The sequence below is a fragment of the Ctenopharyngodon idella genome, chromosome 8, assembly GCF_019924925.1.
Source record: "Ctenopharyngodon idella isolate HZGC_01 chromosome 8, HZGC01, whole genome shotgun sequence".
NCBI lineage: Eukaryota > Metazoa > Chordata > Actinopteri > Cypriniformes > Xenocyprididae > Ctenopharyngodon > Ctenopharyngodon idella.
The window spans coordinates 6,974,119-6,991,825 of record NC_067227.1 but is presented as its reverse complement, the minus strand read 5'-3'; the positions used below and the strand labels follow the sequence as shown (position 1 = coordinate 6,991,825).

General features: G+C 36.7%; 1 protein-coding gene across 5 annotated transcripts in view; it reads left to right on the top strand.

The window, feature by feature from the left end:
* ogdha (oxoglutarate dehydrogenase a) overlaps positions 1-17,707 on the top strand; it is a 50,732-nt gene that overhangs the window by 19,185 nt on the left and 13,840 nt on the right. For 3 of the 5 annotated variants that reach the window (XM_051903443.1, XM_051903444.1, XM_051903446.1), the window contains 2 exons: positions 14,877-14,992; positions 16,292-16,446. In XM_051903443.1, coding sequence (XP_051759403.1) covers positions 14,877-14,992; positions 16,292-16,446 — 271 coding nt within the window. Of the gene's footprint in view, positions 1-9,437; positions 9,483-11,280; positions 11,332-14,876; positions 14,993-16,291; positions 16,447-17,707 lie in introns of all 5 variants that reach the window. The other 2 variants (XM_051903442.1, XM_051903445.1) reach the window with 1 other exon arrangement.

The following is a 17,707-nucleotide window of genomic DNA, read 5'->3' as shown; positions in this document are numbered from 1 at the left end:
GTTGAATATCAAATGTCAAGTCAAATGTCAAGTGTCCCCAACTAAGCAAGCCAGAGGCGACAGCGGCAAGGAACCCAAACTCCATCAGGTGACATCAGGTGGCAGACAAGTGGCAGACAAGTGGCAAATTGGTGTTAAAATGGAGAAAAAAACCTTGGGAGAAACCAGGCTTAGTCGGGGGGCCAGTCTATGTAAATCTGTCTAAATAATACCGCTTCAGATGGAGCTTCTGTGCCACTTCTGCAGTGCAAAGATGGATTTTTTTTTTTTGATTATTTATTTTGATAGGTAACAGTCTGATTTGGTCTTATTGTTCTAACTGAATTTATTGTTTAACATTTAAAAACAAATTTTCTATTTTAATTTAAGAAATTGACGAAATATGATGCATACATTTAATACGATTAGAAAAAAAAAATTGTTCTTATAATGGTAAAAATGCCCGTGGAAATTAATTTAAAGGGGCAAATATCACCCTGTAATGGAAAAGTTAATGTCTGTTATTGATCAGAAAGTGCTCCTAAATTTTTGACTGTGCTCCTAAATTGTATTTATTAGGAGCACAAGTTAAAGAAAAGTGTTAGCTTAGAGCCTTGTATAGGGATGGGCATTTTTGCCAATTTCTTATTTTGATCATTGATAGGTCTCAAAAAAACGAGTACTCAGGGGGCAGGGTGTGTGCGGTGGGCGGGGCGTGTCCGTCATAGAGATAACAAAAATATTTTAGGACTGTTAAGAAAATTAATGTTGACAAATAAAAATATGACATGAAAACATGAACATATGACTAGAAAAAAATAACACTACTAGATGATGCTTCTATGTTATTGATTACAACTTCTGCACAAAAGGACGCGAATGCGCACGTGAATTTGACCGTGCTAGTTTGAAAGGGTAACTCCTATTGTGGATGCGATCTACCCAGAACAACAACACTGATACATGGGCAACTAAAGCATGAAGAATTCCCAACTTTCTATTACAATCCTGTTCTCGTATTGCTGTCTATATTGCAGATTGGCGCTGCTTGCACTTAACTTTATTTTTCATGATCAAACTGATTTGTCATCACTGCGCGTTCTCAAAGCCATAACGGGAACGACTTTAAATAAAACAGGTCTACTGTTACAAAATATATATGATGAGAACAAAATAACATTGCTGCATTATTAATAATATCATCAATGTTTTTGAAAAAGAAATAACCCAATTACAGTCAATAAGGGTATTGCATTTGAGCTGAAACTGAAGAGTGAATGAACAGGTCGGTAAACTGCAGCACTTTAGCTGGTTAGTAAACTCAACCAAACATGTCCTATATGAGATTAATCAGATATAGACAACATAAAAGTGATCTTACAACTTACATCTGCACAAAAGGATGCGAATGCGCACGTGAACTTGACCGTGCTAGTCTGATAATGTGTAAATCTTGTTAGTGGACGTGCTCTTCCCTTAACAGCGCGCTGATACACAAGCAACTAAAGCACAGAGAATTTACAACATTCTATTACAATTGTGTTCTCATTATAATGTTATGTATATAACAGATTGGCGCTGCACATCTTGCACTTAACTGTATTTCATGATCAAAGTGATTCCAGGCATCACTGCGTGCTTTCAAATCCAGTTTCACTTTATTTCACCGGTCTGGAAGGCGTGCTGTCTACCACTAACAAATCAGACCTCAGATACCACCCAAAATGCTGCAATAACCAATAAGAAAAAAAGAGAAATATATATTTTTTTAAAAGTCAGGGCAATCATAATTTTTATGATCGATCATCACTGTTACGTTTGAGTACTCGAGAACCTTGGGAGAAACCAGGCTCAGTTTAGGGGTCAGTTCTCCTCTAACCAACGAATTAACACTGTGTGATTATGATTCAGGCTGCATCATATTGTGGATTGGTAGCATTCAAAGTATTTCTTCCAGTTCCTTCTGCTTGAAGATTGAATTCATCGCGCTGGTATGGAGATGAAGCTGGCCATAGGGGTTTGTTTTTTGTTTTTTTGCGCTGAGGATCTGTGCCGATGGCTCGCGTTGGCAAGGTCTATCCGGGGGGATTGTTCTAGTAGACACAGTCTCTGCTGACATTCAGGGCTGCAATGAGGTTGTGTCTAAGTGCAGGTCCACCACCTGATCTGGATATGACCTGGATCTGGTGACTACGGTAACTTCGGGATAAGGATGAGAAAGACTGACTAACATTAGTGTAGATGCCATTCTTCTTGCGATGTAACAAGTACATCTGGTGTTATGGGAAGTGTTTTTGGCTCCGACTGACCTAATTTATGCAGCCTAACAATCCTTTAACTGATTTGAATCATAGAAATGTGATCATGTGTTATGTGTACGTCAGGTTAAAGATGTGTTTTTAGATTTAAACTGACAGAGTGTCTACTTCCCAAATAAGGCTAGAAACACTGTTCCAGAGTTTAGGTGCTAAATAGGTAAAGGATCAACTGCATGCAGTCGATTTTGATATTCTAGATATTATCAACTGTAGGGTTGGGTACCGTTCACATTTGAATCGGTACCAGTATCTGTACCTGAAATTTGGTGCCGGTACCCAACGGTACCTTTTTTCAGTACTTTACTCTCTGTTTAATAACAAAAACATTTATTTCAGTGAAAAAAAACCAAAACAAGTCCAAACCTCTCAATTTCAACATTTTTTTTTATTTATTTAGAAATTTTACACACTAGACAAAATAAGCTATTATGTGTGAGCTGTAGTATGCATGAGAACGCATTACAGCGGAGAATTCAAATGCCACAAAAGACAATTTCTCACGCTGTTCTTCACCTCTGCTGTTTAGCGTTGCATTCGGACATGAGTGTATGCTTCCTCAGCACAGTAGCACAAAAGTGTTGTTTCATTTTCCCCACAATGCTGTCAGAGCTGGAGTTTGACTAACAACACATGGAAAATATGACTGTGACAATATTTAGTATTCGTGGATCATAGATCATATACGGACTGTATATGTAACCACACTTCAGAACGTTTAGCCATTGCCCAGTGTGTTGTTTGAACAAGTTGCTAGGGGTGACTCTCTCTTTCTTTCTCTCTCTCTCTTTCTCTAATGTACCGTAATCTCGTGCCCAGATGCGTTCTCAGGTATCGAAATTTGGCACTGATTGATTTAATGTGAATCATAATTCGGTCGGTGCAATTAAAAGTACCAAGTTCGGTACCCAACCCTAATCAACTGGCCAGAATTTTGAGACCACAATAGACGCTCCTATAAAGCGTTAAGTGCCTGGCTTAAGTACTGTGGAAATTTTAAATCAAGATTTTAAAATGTATGCAATGTTTATTAGGGAGCCACTGCAGTGTTGACAGAACTGGGCTAATATGGTCATATTTCCTGGTTTTAATAAGAACTCTAGCTGCTGCAATTTGGACCAGCTGGAGTTTATTAACCGTGCAGGGCAACCACCCAGTAGAGCATTACAATAATCTAACCTTGATGTCATGAACACATGAACTAACTTTTCTGCATTTGTCATTGAGAGCATATGTCATAATTAAGATATGATGTTTAAGATGAAAAACGCGGATGCTAGAAATGTGGCTTTCAAATAAAAGATTGGTATCAAAGAGCACACCCATTGTTTCTTACTGACTACGAAGACTTGACAGAGAAACGTCCAAAATTGAAGCTTTATTTCTCATTAATTTATCTACTGTTTTAAATAAATGCCTAGGGTTGTGTTTGTTCTCTTCTAAGAGGATCGAAAAGTAGATCTAGCAGATCTGGCCGTTTTTAAGGCCTTTCTGTATTCAGTAACACTGTCTTTTCACGAAATGCAAAATACCTCTAATTTTGTTTTCTTCCAGCTGCGCTCCATTTTTCGGGCTGCTGTCTTGAGGAAATGAGTGACCTCTACCTATACCACGGTGTCTGACTATTTTCCTTAATCTTCTTTAAAGGATAAGTTCACTTTAAAATGAAATCTACCCAAGCTTTACTCACCCTCAAGCTATCCTAGGTGTATTTGACTTTCTTCTTTCTGATGAACACAGAGTTATATTAATAATTAAAAGCTGCAAGCAGCGATGAAAGGGCCCTCGCACCCAGGCTCACTGCCACCCGTTGGCATCAGGAAAACAGTGAACAGTGGGCAACATGCATGTAAGTGAGTGAATACAGGAGAATTATGGCCAAGTCATTTCAAAGTGCCACACTTCCTGCTGCCAACAGTTGCCGCTTTGACCGTAACTGAATATTGCCATGTAGATGTCTTCAGGCCAGGACTATTATCAAACATGTGAAGTTTGGAGCAGATCGGACATTGTATGCCTGAGTTGCTAGAACTTCCTGTTTTGTGGCGTTAATCGCATACATTAGCACTTAGCCAAGTGTTTCATGATTGAACGTGTTTCTAGTATGTTTGGTACTTTGTGATACTAAAATGTGTTTCTGGGAGTGAATTAAAGTGTAAAGCATACCATTTCCTGTTGCCAGCAGGTGGCGCAATGACTAACTGAATATTGGCATATAGATGTCTTTATGCCAGGACTCTTATCACACATGTGAAGTTTGGGGCAGATCGGATATTGTATGCCTGAGTTACTACAGCTTCCTCTTTCATGGCGAAACATCAGACTTTGTCAGGCCGCCACACACACACCCTCCAAAGAAAACTCAAGATCTTTGCAATTTAATGTCGCTAAGGCCTTAAGATTAGACTGACCATATATGATGTTGTTCTGGTTAAATGTCTATGAGGAGTTAATCAGAGTGTAAAACATGGGCTGTTAGATGTGTGTACCGAATTTCATACCTTTACGTGAAACGTAGGGTCAGGGGCACTTCGCTGAAATTTTGTAGATGGTGCTATCGAGCCATTTTGCCACACTTAATTCTGAAACCCATATCAGACGTAAATTTCCACCACTTCTGACGCATCTGCAAAGTTTCATGAGTTTGCGAGCATGTTTAGGCCCTCAAAAATGTGATTCACCTTTCATGGCGAAACATCAGATTTTGTCAGTGGCGGACACGCCCTTCAACGTAAACTCAAGATCTTTGCAATTTAACATCACAAAGGCCTTAAGATTAGACTGGCCATATATGATGTGCTTCTGGTTAAATCTCTATGAGGAGTTAATCACAGTGTAAAACATGTAATTTTCTGTTACCCACAGGTGGCGCTATGACTGTAACTGAATATTGCCATGTAGATGTCTTCAGGCCAGGACTCTAATAAAACATGTGAAGTTTGGGGCAGATCAGACATTGTATGCCCGAGTTACAACAACTTCCTGTTTCATGGCGAAACATCGAACTTTTTCAGTTTTTTCTTTTTCAGTGAAAACTCTAGATCTTCGCAATTTAACGTCTCAAAGGCCTTTAGATTAGACTGACCAAATATGATGTTGATCTGATTAAAGCTTTAGGAGGAGTTCGTTAAAGTACAACGTGTGGAAATGGCAAAAAGTGCCAGAGAGAGAGTGTGTGTGAAAAATCCACATTCAAACCAAAATATCTGACTTCCTGTTGGTCAGAGCTAATGACTGTAAATTAGAAAGTTGTCCGGCTTAATGAGACCAATATGTGTTCCGAGTTTGGTGACTGTAGGTAAAAATAACCCCCCCACTTTTGTCAAAAGGTGGCGCTACTGAGCCCCTCCACCACGCCCGTTTCTAAAGCTTTGTCCATGTCTACTGGTCGACAATATTGATGTGTGTGTCGAGTGTCATGCAATTTGATGCATGTTAAGAGCCTCAAAAACACTTAAGAATATTATTAAAGTTTGACATGTTGCCATGGCAACAATATTTAAGATATCACAAATGCATTCACAGGTCTACAACTGCCATGTTTTGACATTATTGTGATGAAGTTTGAAGCAAATTGGGTAAAAAAAAAAAGAGGGTGATCTCAAAGCATTTTGAAAGTGACACACTTCCTGCTGCCAGTTGGTGGCACTATAACTTTGACTCACAAAACATCCATGTGATCGGACTCCTACAACGAACACACAGCTGAAGTTTCATAAAAATCAATCAATGTATGCAGACGTTATAACACATTTTGTGTTTCCCTTTTCTCGCCATAAATCTGTTGCCTCGCCACGGCCAAACCGTTCGAGATATCAAAAATCCGCTGGCAATTTTTCATCAATGTCTTGACTTCATGCTGACCGAGTTTGGTGGTGATCGGATTAATCGCCTAGGAGGAGTATATCAAATTCAAGAGCATGCGTTTTCCAAACAACCCATAATAACTGACTTCCTGTTGAGCTGGCGTATAACTTAGAGCACGAAAGTTGTTCGGCCCCGATGAGGTCTTTATGTGTACTGAGCTTCATACTAATACATGCAAGCGTGTTTGATATATGGCCAAGTTTTTGGATCCCATTCAAGGGGGCGCTGTCGAGCCCCCATGCCACGCCCAGGTCCCAGCCTCTGCGGCGTCCTAATGGCCGCAGATTCCAATGTGTGTGCCAATTTTCAAGAGTTTTTGAGCACGTTAAGGCCCCCAAAAAGCCCTGGAAGGTTGAAGAAAAATAAAAAAAAATAAAAAATAATAATAATAATCCTTAGGAGAACAATAGGCCCCTGGGCCTTAGTGGCTTGGGCCCTAAAGAAGAAGCAGAATAATAATAAACGGAGCAATTCCAATAGGGTCCTCACACCATCTGTGCTCGGGCCCTAATAAACGGAGCAATTCCAATAGGGTCCTCACACCATCGGTGCTCGGGCCCTAAATATCTAGCTTCCACCAGACCGCCTTCCGTATTCAACTCATGAAGAAAGTGTAACGCTTCTCGCAGTTCAAAACACTTAAACTACATCCTACAGCTTCCATATTCAACTTACTTTTTTCGTATACGGAAGGCGGTCTGGCGGACTATTGTCTGTTGTTGTTCTTCTAAGCTATCTAGTATGCTGAAGAGTTAAAACTGATCAGGAAGATTTATAAAGCAATCTTTGAAAATTATTTTAATATGCAAAACTGTTACCAAATCATAGAAGAAGGCATTTACTTCCTATCACTTGCCTATTACTTCTAAGTTAGGATTTTTTTTTTTTATGTAAAAAAAAAAACAACAAAAAAAAACATTCTAACTTGTGGACCTCAGAGTCAAAAAATTTTACAATGCAGTTTATGACCCCTTTAATATTTGTGTCCCTAATATTTTAAATATGCGGTAAACAGTTTCAAAGAGCTTAATCTCATGTCAAACAGTGATAAAATGATCAAATGTAAAATGGTTAAAGTGTTTCATCTCTCCTTTCACTGCTAATCTCTGCTAAGTAGTTTACTAACCCTGTTTCCTTAATGCCTCTCAGCTCCTTTATTTCCTCACACACATAGAGCTATACATATCTGAGTTATGTTTAAGGTGGACACTGTTTTACCAGCAAATATAAATGGAGTATGATTGAAAAAAGGAGACAGCTTAGATATAATAGATTTAACACCAGTCATCTTTATTTATACCATTTATACCATATTAAAATTATATTTTTAATCTGTGCCCAAATTACAAACAACTAAACTTTTTGTTATAAATCATAAGGAAGATGATTTTCTTGCCCTTAGTATGTTGTAATAAATACTTTGTAATGTAATAAATATTTTGATCAGTTATATTATGATTTCATTCTGCATATTTTGCCGCAAAATGCAAATGCAAAAAAAAGTCCTTTTGGCCTGGTAATTTCTTAGATACATCTGATGTAAATAGTTAATCACATGTGTAAATAGTTAATCACATGCATACATTATTAAAATAATTATTGTACAGAAAATAATACTTTGGTTTGAAACAGTACTTTCAATTAAAATCATCTTTCATGATTTCTTTTCACTATCAGTACCTTGTATAATGATGAACACTTTATAATAAGGTTCATTAGTTAAAGGTGCGGTATGTAAGAATGGCAGCTAGTGGTTGAAATGGATACTGCAGTCCAAATTCAAAATATTGTTTGCCCTGCCCCCTCCTCCTCAGACTGGAGGCTCACATGGCTTGCCAGAGCGAGCTCAATTGACATTGGAAGGTGAGGAGACTTACACACTGTATCAATCAAGTTGATTAGTTGATTTATTGATTTATGATGAATTGATATCCCGTTTTAATATGCTCCCGTTCATAGAGATTTTTAGATGGATGCTGAGGCTTTTTAGGTCAGGTAGAATCTGCGATCTCTGACCCAGTTCGTTCGCTGGCTTCCGTGGCTGCAATTCGCTACATGTGTTTTCCGCCAGCTGGCAACCCGGGGTGGCGAAATACTATTGAGTAAATTGGCAACGTGCGGTCGCGCACAGACCAAAACAAAAACAGACATTCCGACACGGAATGCACATTTCAAGTAAAATAACTGGCTGTAGCATGTAGATGGCAGATTCTACCTGACCTAAAAAGCCTCAGCATCCATCTAAAAATCTCTATGAACGGGAGCATATTTAAACGCGATATCAACTCATCATAAATCAATAAATCAACTAATTATCTTACAGTGTGTAAGTCTCCTCGCCTTCCAACGTCAATTGAGCTCGCTCCTGTTGCGGGTCTTCAAGGAGGGGGCGGGGCAAACAATATTTTGAATTTGGACTGCAGTACCCATTTCAACCACTAGCTTTCATTCTTACATAAAGCACCTTTAACTAATGTAGTTAACTAATGAAGCTTATTGTAAAGTGTTACCGATGAATGTTGATGTAGGTATAAGTGTGTTTGAGCATGTCCTGCTGCACTTACAGAAGAGGACAGCTCACAGAATATTTTGCGCACTGTACATTGTAACCGCATGTAGAGGAACATACAGTACATTAAAAATGTTGTCATATATTTAAAGGGTGCAGGTCTCCAAAAATTATATTTTCTTTACTCTTTTGATGAGCAACATTTTATTAATAATAATATTCTGTGAGTACATACCTCTCAAGCCCCTTCCCCAGTCCCCACCATTTAAGCAAATTACACTGAGACAAAAAAATAATAATAATAATAATAATTCAAAACTAAAAAGCAAGGTCAGAGAGAAGGCTGCAAGCTAAATTATGACTCAAGTGTGAAAACTTTATGGTAAATAATTTTTTAAGTAATGTGTTTAGCCTCTCAGGGGCTAGTCTTGGCTTTGCCTGGCAGTGTGTGGGACAGTCGTGTAGGCTCAGGCTGTGATGTATATTGAGCCTTGAAGCCGTGATTGTATTGCTGCAGCATTTAGGAACTGCTTGGTTTGGTGCCTGGTGTGATTTACTGAAGGAAAGTTGTTTTTTATCTGGAATCTATAATAAGATGTGTGGTTTACCTCAGTGACCAACTCTTTACATTTAATTAGTGCAGCTATTCAGTGCTGTAATTTAATGTTTGTTAGTCTCTCTCAGTGGGATTGGCTATGTGAGGTATTAGGAATCACTAACTCCCAGTGGATTTTTTTTTTTTTTCCCCCCTACTACTGCCTCTCCAGACCTTACACATGTCAAGAAGCGTCTAAGTGCTCTAACCATTGGAGGTAGGCTTTAATGATGAGAAGTTCTGTGCCTCTTGGTATATAGCTTTGTTTTAGTAGTTGAAAGTAGTTTTAGCTGCTTTTTGTGTGTATTTTGCAGTGCTAGTTAGCTTTGTGGCCACTTTGGTTTATTGCATTATATTTTTCATAAATTTGAAAAAATTTTAGAATTTGAAGGAAAAAAAAATCTTAAATGTTCTTTGGTATCTAAAGAATGGCAGCAGTAACTAATGTTTAAATACATTTTTAAAAAAAAAAGTCTTTCTGAAAATAGATATATTATATCAGTTAATGGGTTGTTTGCACATGACGTCATTGCTGCACGCGGAATGCAGCTGGAGGGCAAGGAGTGATTTTTCTATATAGGAATCCTGTCACAAACTCAAAATTCCTGTTTTGCGTCGTTTATGGTTGCTCAAATCTATCAAACTGAGAAACCACAATGAACTTTTATCGTTTACGTAACTTATCGTTTTTTAACTTTAAAAGTTGTCACCTTTACCGTTTTGCTTCTGCCGATACTAAAACGAATATGGATACCTGCTTACCTTTTTTGTTTTTGACTTGGTTAAATAATCACATTCTTCATGGTATCGTTTGCAGGGAAGAGAAGATATTTTATCCCATTGCATGATCATATGGTGTTTTCATTTCAGTTTTGTAGAATTCCGTTTACAATGTTGATCTGGTTACCAAACAAAATACAACACTTTCAAAAACACTCAGCTTTGTGATTATTTTATTGAGTGATAGGGAGTGGGTTCAATCAGTGACATTATTAGATTTGATATACGCTGTCTCCCTGTCACCACCTCAACCTGCTTCCCTTAGTGAGTTTTTACATGTAGAAAAGGCGAAAATTGTATTACACCGTCCAGTTTTTTCCCTGAACGATGATGTGAGCTCCTGTTGCAATTCTCGATTCAGCATAAATGACCTACAATGGCGACATTGTTCACAATCACAACAGAAAATCAAAAATACTGAGCTTAACGTCACTAGTAGAAAGGCAGCGCGATATAAACAAACCCAGACTAGAACTGAACATGGCGTGATGGCAGTCAAGTCTTTCAATTCAGTAGAAAAATCGCTTGTCTTCATAACATGAGGTTCACGTCCAAAATATGTTATGATTTTCTATTTATACCTTTCTAAACCAGCACTGTGTGGACTCTTCCCCATCTCTTCCATTCTAATTTTCACTGCTTGCCCTCCACATTAATTTCACTCATCACCAGAACCACATGATTGCAAACAACCTATTTGAATAAAGAGACTCTGAACATAAAAATTCTAGAGAAGCTTTACTAATCCTTGTCTTGAGCACTTTGTTGAATGGTGTGTACATTTTTTCCAGGATTCTTTAAAGAAAAGTTCAAAAGAACAGCATTTAATTTGAAACAGAATTTTTAAAAATAAGACAATATAAAAGTCTTTACTGTCACTTTTGATCAATTTAATGCATCCTTGTTGAATAAAAGTATTACTTTGTATACTGAGAACTAGTGTAGTCTAAATAGATAGACGCTTGAGCCACACCGTTTTAAACTTATTGTTTGGCATTTTATGCTTTTTGTTTTGTTTATAGTCAAATAAGGTTTAGCCTTTTGGTGATAGTAATGATACTTATGTAGTAATGTAATGACAAAATGTACATTTTCTGTATTTGCTGTTGTGTTTTTGTTGATATATTGGTCAAATCAAATATATGAATGCTTAAAGTTTTTTAATTGTTGCTTTGGAGAACTTAACTGCTTTGGAAATACTAAATGTATATCTCTATTTTTACCTTGCTTTACAGAGTCTGAATTTCACTTTGCTGAAATTTCTCAAACCTGTAATTGGGAAAAGGGTAATTGATATGCTCTAAACAGCTGTCCAAAAAACAAATAGTAAGAGTGATGTATTAATGCCTGTTTTGCATAGCATTGTGATAGCAGCATTTCAATTAGCCAAAAAGACACAGAAATCTTGATTCCATGGTCTGTGACATGAGTGTGTGCGCCAGCACATGAGTCCGTGTTTATGCTGGTGCTATGGTGAATGGCGCAGTAGTCTACATGAATACTGTCATACTTCTGTAATGTCCAGAATCCCATACAGCATGTTAAGAACTATATGGTAACTGCTGTTCCATATTTAAACAGGGAAACATAGCACTCAGAAATTTACAAAGATTACTTTTCCCTTAGTTTTATGTTTTAGCTTCATTGTTTTTAATAGAAACTTGAATAGATTTTGATTAGTAAGTATTTGCCAAATTATACACCAAAAGACACAAAGACTAAAACTAAAATGTTTGGATAATGATTGTAGGACAATATGCCAGTCATGTTAAAAGGAAAATGTTATTTATTATTTTAAGCTTATTGTCTGTGTACATCATTTATATAATGTTGGATACCACAAACTGCAATTTCAACTAAACCCTCAGTTTATAAAACAAAGAAATTTGTTTACAGTAGTATGCTTTCCTACCAAACAAATGGTTTGAGGGTTTAAAATCTGAAACTGTTATTTTTGTTTGAGGCGTTTTAATTATTCATTTAAAAAAAAAGCGTTTGAAAAGATCTAAATCTGGGGCGAATTTAAAATAACCCATAATATTCCTTTAATGTTTTGAGATTTAAAAGATCATAGTCATAAAAGATGCTGTTCAAAGATACTAGGATACATTCATTCCTTAATTGGATGGGATGTGTATGTGGACATTGTGTTTGTAGTTAAGAATGCTTCTGCTCAAGGTCTGGCTTTTTGGAGAGGTTATTTTTGTGCAAAGTGCGTTTTGGTGGCTTTGCTGTCCTCCAGCTTCAGATGTGGTGAAGGGAAGCTTTATGTGGCGGTTAATGAAGTCTACATGTTTAATTTGGATGCTCTTGTAAAATCTCCCAACACAACAACAGACACACACCCTTTTCTATTCACACATGCACACACACACACCTCTAGAAACTAGTGATGCACCGAAATGAAAATTCTAGGCTGAAACGGCAACCGAAAATTACATTTTTATTCATTTATTTATTTATTTTAAATTATTTTAAAATATTTTTTGTATAATTGTTAATTTTAGACTTTTTAATTAATTTCATGAATTTTACCTAAATACCTAAATTAAAATTTTCTGAAAATGAAAATAGTTTGAATAATCAAATAATTAATTTAATTTATTTAATAATCAACACTTAAATAAAACTTTAACGAGTTTAACGAAAATTTTAATTGCACACAAGGCAGATTTGCATCAGCTTTTTTATAATGGAATTATGTTTCTACTCCCAGTTTGTTGGTGAAATATAAATATTTAAATGATGGCTGTAATAATTTGTTTTCAATACTGATTTCTTCATTATTTAATGTATTTTTGAATAAATCACTAACAGCTTAAGTAAAAATATAATGAATATGTAATAAAGTGCATATATTTAGCAAAGTGCTCCTCCCTAGTTTTTTTTTTTTTTCTAGCTAACTAACAAGATATGTACATTAAATGGCTTTCCTGAGGTAAATGCAATGTTACAGGGCGTATTGTTTGCGAGCTGTTACATTGATGTCTTTTTGCGGTTGAAACGCTGATTAAGAGATTACATAAGACATAATATATTAAAGTAAGTCATTCTATATCTTTCAGCATACCATCTGATGTTCATGCTTCTGCTGCTTGAACTAAATTGGCAAAATTTGAAAGTTGAGACTTTGTTTCATATTAAAAGTAAACTTGTTGCAACTGCACAAAATAGATGCTGAACAGTCAAAATGCACCAGCAGAGAAGCGCTAATTGAACATCGCCTTTTTGGTCAGTGATTTCGGCCCTTCAAAACCATTTTGCTCCGAAACAACAATTGTCGGTTTCGGCCAAAATTTTGGTGCATCCCTACTAGAAACAAGTTAATTCTCTCTCCCTGTGCTCACCCTCTCTTCCTTCCTCTCTCTGTCTGTCTTGCTCTCATTAGTGCTCTTATTAACACTTTGATCTATAGGTTAATCTCTCTCTTTAACATATACACTCAAATGCCTTGAGGTGCATGGCTGTCTCTTTTTGCACATCCAAAATTATCAACACAGACAGGTCAGTTTCCATGTGTGCTGACCCTATCTGTATCCCTGAACAGCCTAATGCATGTCATGTTTAATTTTTTGTAGGTACGGTATGTGCCTCAGTAATTTGTTAATTTATAAAATTAACTTGCACTGCCCAAATATATTAAGCATTCAGAGAAACAATAAGTGTTTTAATATTCAAAGACTAAAATGTTCTGCCAGTTTGTTAACTTGCATGTTGTGGTTTTTGAAGTAGTAGTGCTGCTGTGGATTATACAGAATCTGTGACCAGGGTATGTTTCTGACAGGTTTTGTGAGATCCACCCTCAAATGTTTATTAAAACATGTGCTGTAAATAATAATATATAATACTTTGATAAATATTTGATAACCAATTTTTAAAAGATCATCCCTGTGTAAAGATATTTAATCATTTAATTCTTACTGTAAAGTAATACAGTAATACAGTAGTTGGTGTTTATTAATTCTAGATATATTAAAACTGCATCTTTTGCTATAAGTATATACTTGAGTGTATACAATAAAACTGTGTATGAAATAGTAGTTTTTGACTTGACAATAAAAGAAAAAGCTGAATAAATAAATATAACATAATATAAATATCATTATACTAATAAATTAGATTTTTACTGCTCAATTAATTAATTGCAGTTCACAATCCAATGATGTACAGCTGCTTGTTTACATATTAAATTCTGGATGCATTTAATGCAATGATACTATTAACACCAATATTATATTGACAATGATAATGATGTTAACCCATTTTTTTCCTTCTTTTTTTTGAACCCCCAAATTCTCCATCTCTCTACTCACCAATTTTTAAACCACCTTTCTTTTGTGTCTTTATTTTCTCTTGTTCTTTCTCCTTTCCCATCCATTAACTAACCACTTCATACTTCATGTCCTTTTTCATATTGTCCGCTTTGCTGTTGTTATAATTGTAACATGCCGTAACACTCTGATCCACCATGTATCTGGTTATGCATGGCATCACTGTCATCTTCATATTTACCCCATCCCGCACTAACTCACTGTTTTTTTTTTTTTTTTTTTTTTTTTTTCTCTCTCTCTCTCTCTCTCTCTCTCTGTCTTTTTTTCTTTTCTTGTTTCACTGTTTCTATCATTTATCTCCTCATTCCCTCTCTCTACATCTGGACTTCTTTTCCTTTCCTTTTCGCTTCCTTTCGTTCCCCCTCCATCCCTTCTTCACACTCATTGGCATCCATGCTGGCCTTTTGTTTCTTCTCTTTTCTGTTGACCCTGTCCCCCTCCCTTTCCACCTTGCCCTTCTCTCTGGGTTGGGTTGGACATGTTGTGTGTTTGACTGTCAGGTTTCTATGGGCTGGAAGAGTCTGATCTAGATAAAGTATTCCGATTGCCCACCACCACCTTTATTGGGGGCAATGAGAGCGCTCTGCCCCTCAGGGAGATCATCCGCCGCTTGGAGGTGAGTGAGGACTACAAGGATGCTAAAACAACTAAAAGATCATTCTTATTTTAACCCCTACGTTACACCTACGTTATGCTTAAAAATATAATGACTGATTGATTGTTTGAATTAGAGATGCACCGATGTATCGGCTGATGTATTGTTTAAAAACTGCCGATGGTCAGGGCCGATTATATCCTGTCAATCAAAAGGGTGTGGAAAGACGTGTTCAGACTGCAACTCATACATACTGTGTGTGAAGAAAATCACTCTTGTGTTGAATTTTAATGCATTAACAGTTTAAAAATAGTGACGTTAAAGCAGGCTCTTTTTGACCCTATGAATCACCCATAGTTCAAGCCAGGGTTGCCAGGTCTGCGTTTTTTTCCCTACATCAAATATTATTTGTAGCACCTCCCATCCAATAATCGCAAAAAGATTTGTGCTTTATTACTTCTGATAAAAATTAAAGTTTCAGTTTTCAAATTCTGTTCATTTTATCATGAAATTCAAACAATAAATGGCGTTTTGACGCTCTTAAATGTGACGTGTCAGATCGCTGTAATGCTTTAGTTCAGGCGGCAGCTCGAAGCGCGAGTCTTTTCTTCCTCTTCAATACAAGTTATATCTCGAAAAACATGAATGAACATCAAAGGTATGTTGAAATATATTGTACAACTTACCAGAATGTATCATGTCTCATGTAATCACTTTATTTGTGTTTCAACCGCAGAAAGACGTCAATAAAACAGCTTGTGAACAATATGTCACATCATGTCACTTTTACCTCAGGAATGTTTTCCAATGTTCACAGTTCCTTAGCTATCTACATATAAAAAAAAAAAAAACACTAGAGAGGAGCTTATTTACTGTTAATTATATAGCTGAATATAATACCTCTGCTGTTAATTGTAACCTCTAATATTGTAGTGTACCAAATGAGAGGGTTCCCTGTATAGTTTGCAACATTATTTGGGAGAGATTTTTTTTTTTTTTTTCTTAAGAAAAACCAAACTATCGGAATCGGTATCGGCCGATAACATTCTGAATAATCGGCTATCGATATCGGCAGAGAAATTTAGTTTCGGTGCATCTCTAGTTTGAATGTCATTGCATTGCATAATAAAATATCAAACCAAGTGTACTCAAACGCTGCTTTTTTAGTCAGTTTTTAGTCAGTTCTTCTCAAGTTCACACAGGTGTCCTATCAGTCACAATGCATTATTATTTGAAGTGTTTTATAGTAGTACTGTGTAGTATTTTCTTTCAGTTTGGAATAAAACAATCTACTTGTTGCTGAAATGTTGTCTTTCTCAGATGGCATATTGCCAACACATAGGGGTTGAGTTCATGTTCATCAATGACCTGGACCAGTGTCAGTGGATCAGACAGAAGTTTGAGAGGCCTGGAGTCATGCAGTTCAGCCTCGAGGAGAAGCGGACACTGCTGGCTCGCATGGTTCGCTCCACCAGGTACACACGCACTCATAAAGGCCAAATGTATTGGGAACACATTATGGGAATACATACATTAAAGAATTAAACTCTCAGAATGTTTGCATCGGTCTGAACAGACACATTAACAGCCGTTCATTCAAAATAAAATGGTTAGCGCACCGAATCTTCGCACCAAACATTTGTCTTGGTGTGACTATTCTTTTCTTCCATACTGCAAACAGTGCTATTTCTGCCATCTCTCTCTCTGTGAACTTGAGTGTGGCAAAAAAAAAAAAAAAAGAACTGAAACTCCATGTAAACTTGCCTCTCAGACATGAAAAATATATCTATAGAAAGCGAAATGTCTACTTTTAAATGAACCATTTGAAATGGAAAACAAATATTCTTTGGTTATGTAATCTGTAGCGAATTAACTCAAAGGGAAAATATTAATAATTATTCATAACTCATGATTATTAATTATGATTAATTATGAATATGTGAATCAGTTAATCAGATTAACTTGATGTAGCTACATTAATATTACAATCAATTAACCTGTTCGTCCAGTGAACACTCAGTGTTAATTGTTTATTAATTTTAAGAAATGTTCATTTCCAGGTTATGGAAAAACAACGTTCTTATTGTACAGTACTACTCAGAGCATGTAGTCAAGATCTAAATCATTTAAGAGGCAATTTATTAGCAGACGGAGTCAGAACCAAACCTGTATTGTGCACAAACTTTATTAACTATCTCACAAACACATAACTAAACTAACAAACACATAACTTACATGCAGGTCACACACATACGTAGGTAAAAATGAGCAATGATATAGTTGAACCGGAAGTGGGACCGGAAAAGGAGCTATGGGAAAAAGTCAGACTAACTGGAAAAGAATCATCAGTTTCCTCAGTAATAAAATGAAGTAATATGAAACAGCTTAAGCTGTTAATTTGACTCTTAGTGGGGAAAGAGTTCTTTCTCTCTCTCATAGATGAGCACATGGCTGGGTTGCAGGCCTAGGCCTTCCAGGCCCACAGGCCTTGGCCTGAAGAGGCCTGGAGCAAAAGGGTGTCTCTTCAGTCGTCCAAGAAGGAGAGAGGGAGGGGCGTTGTGCACTGGCTTTTAACCTCTGGTCAAAGTCACACCTCTTAGGGTTGACCTGACCAATGAAGATGTTGTATTTCCGGGCGACAACACGCCTCCTGTCAGGGCTTTTACGACCAAGCAAGATTAACTGGCTGAGTTTTTGAAGAAGAACTATTAAAGATTCTTGTAATACTGATGTGTT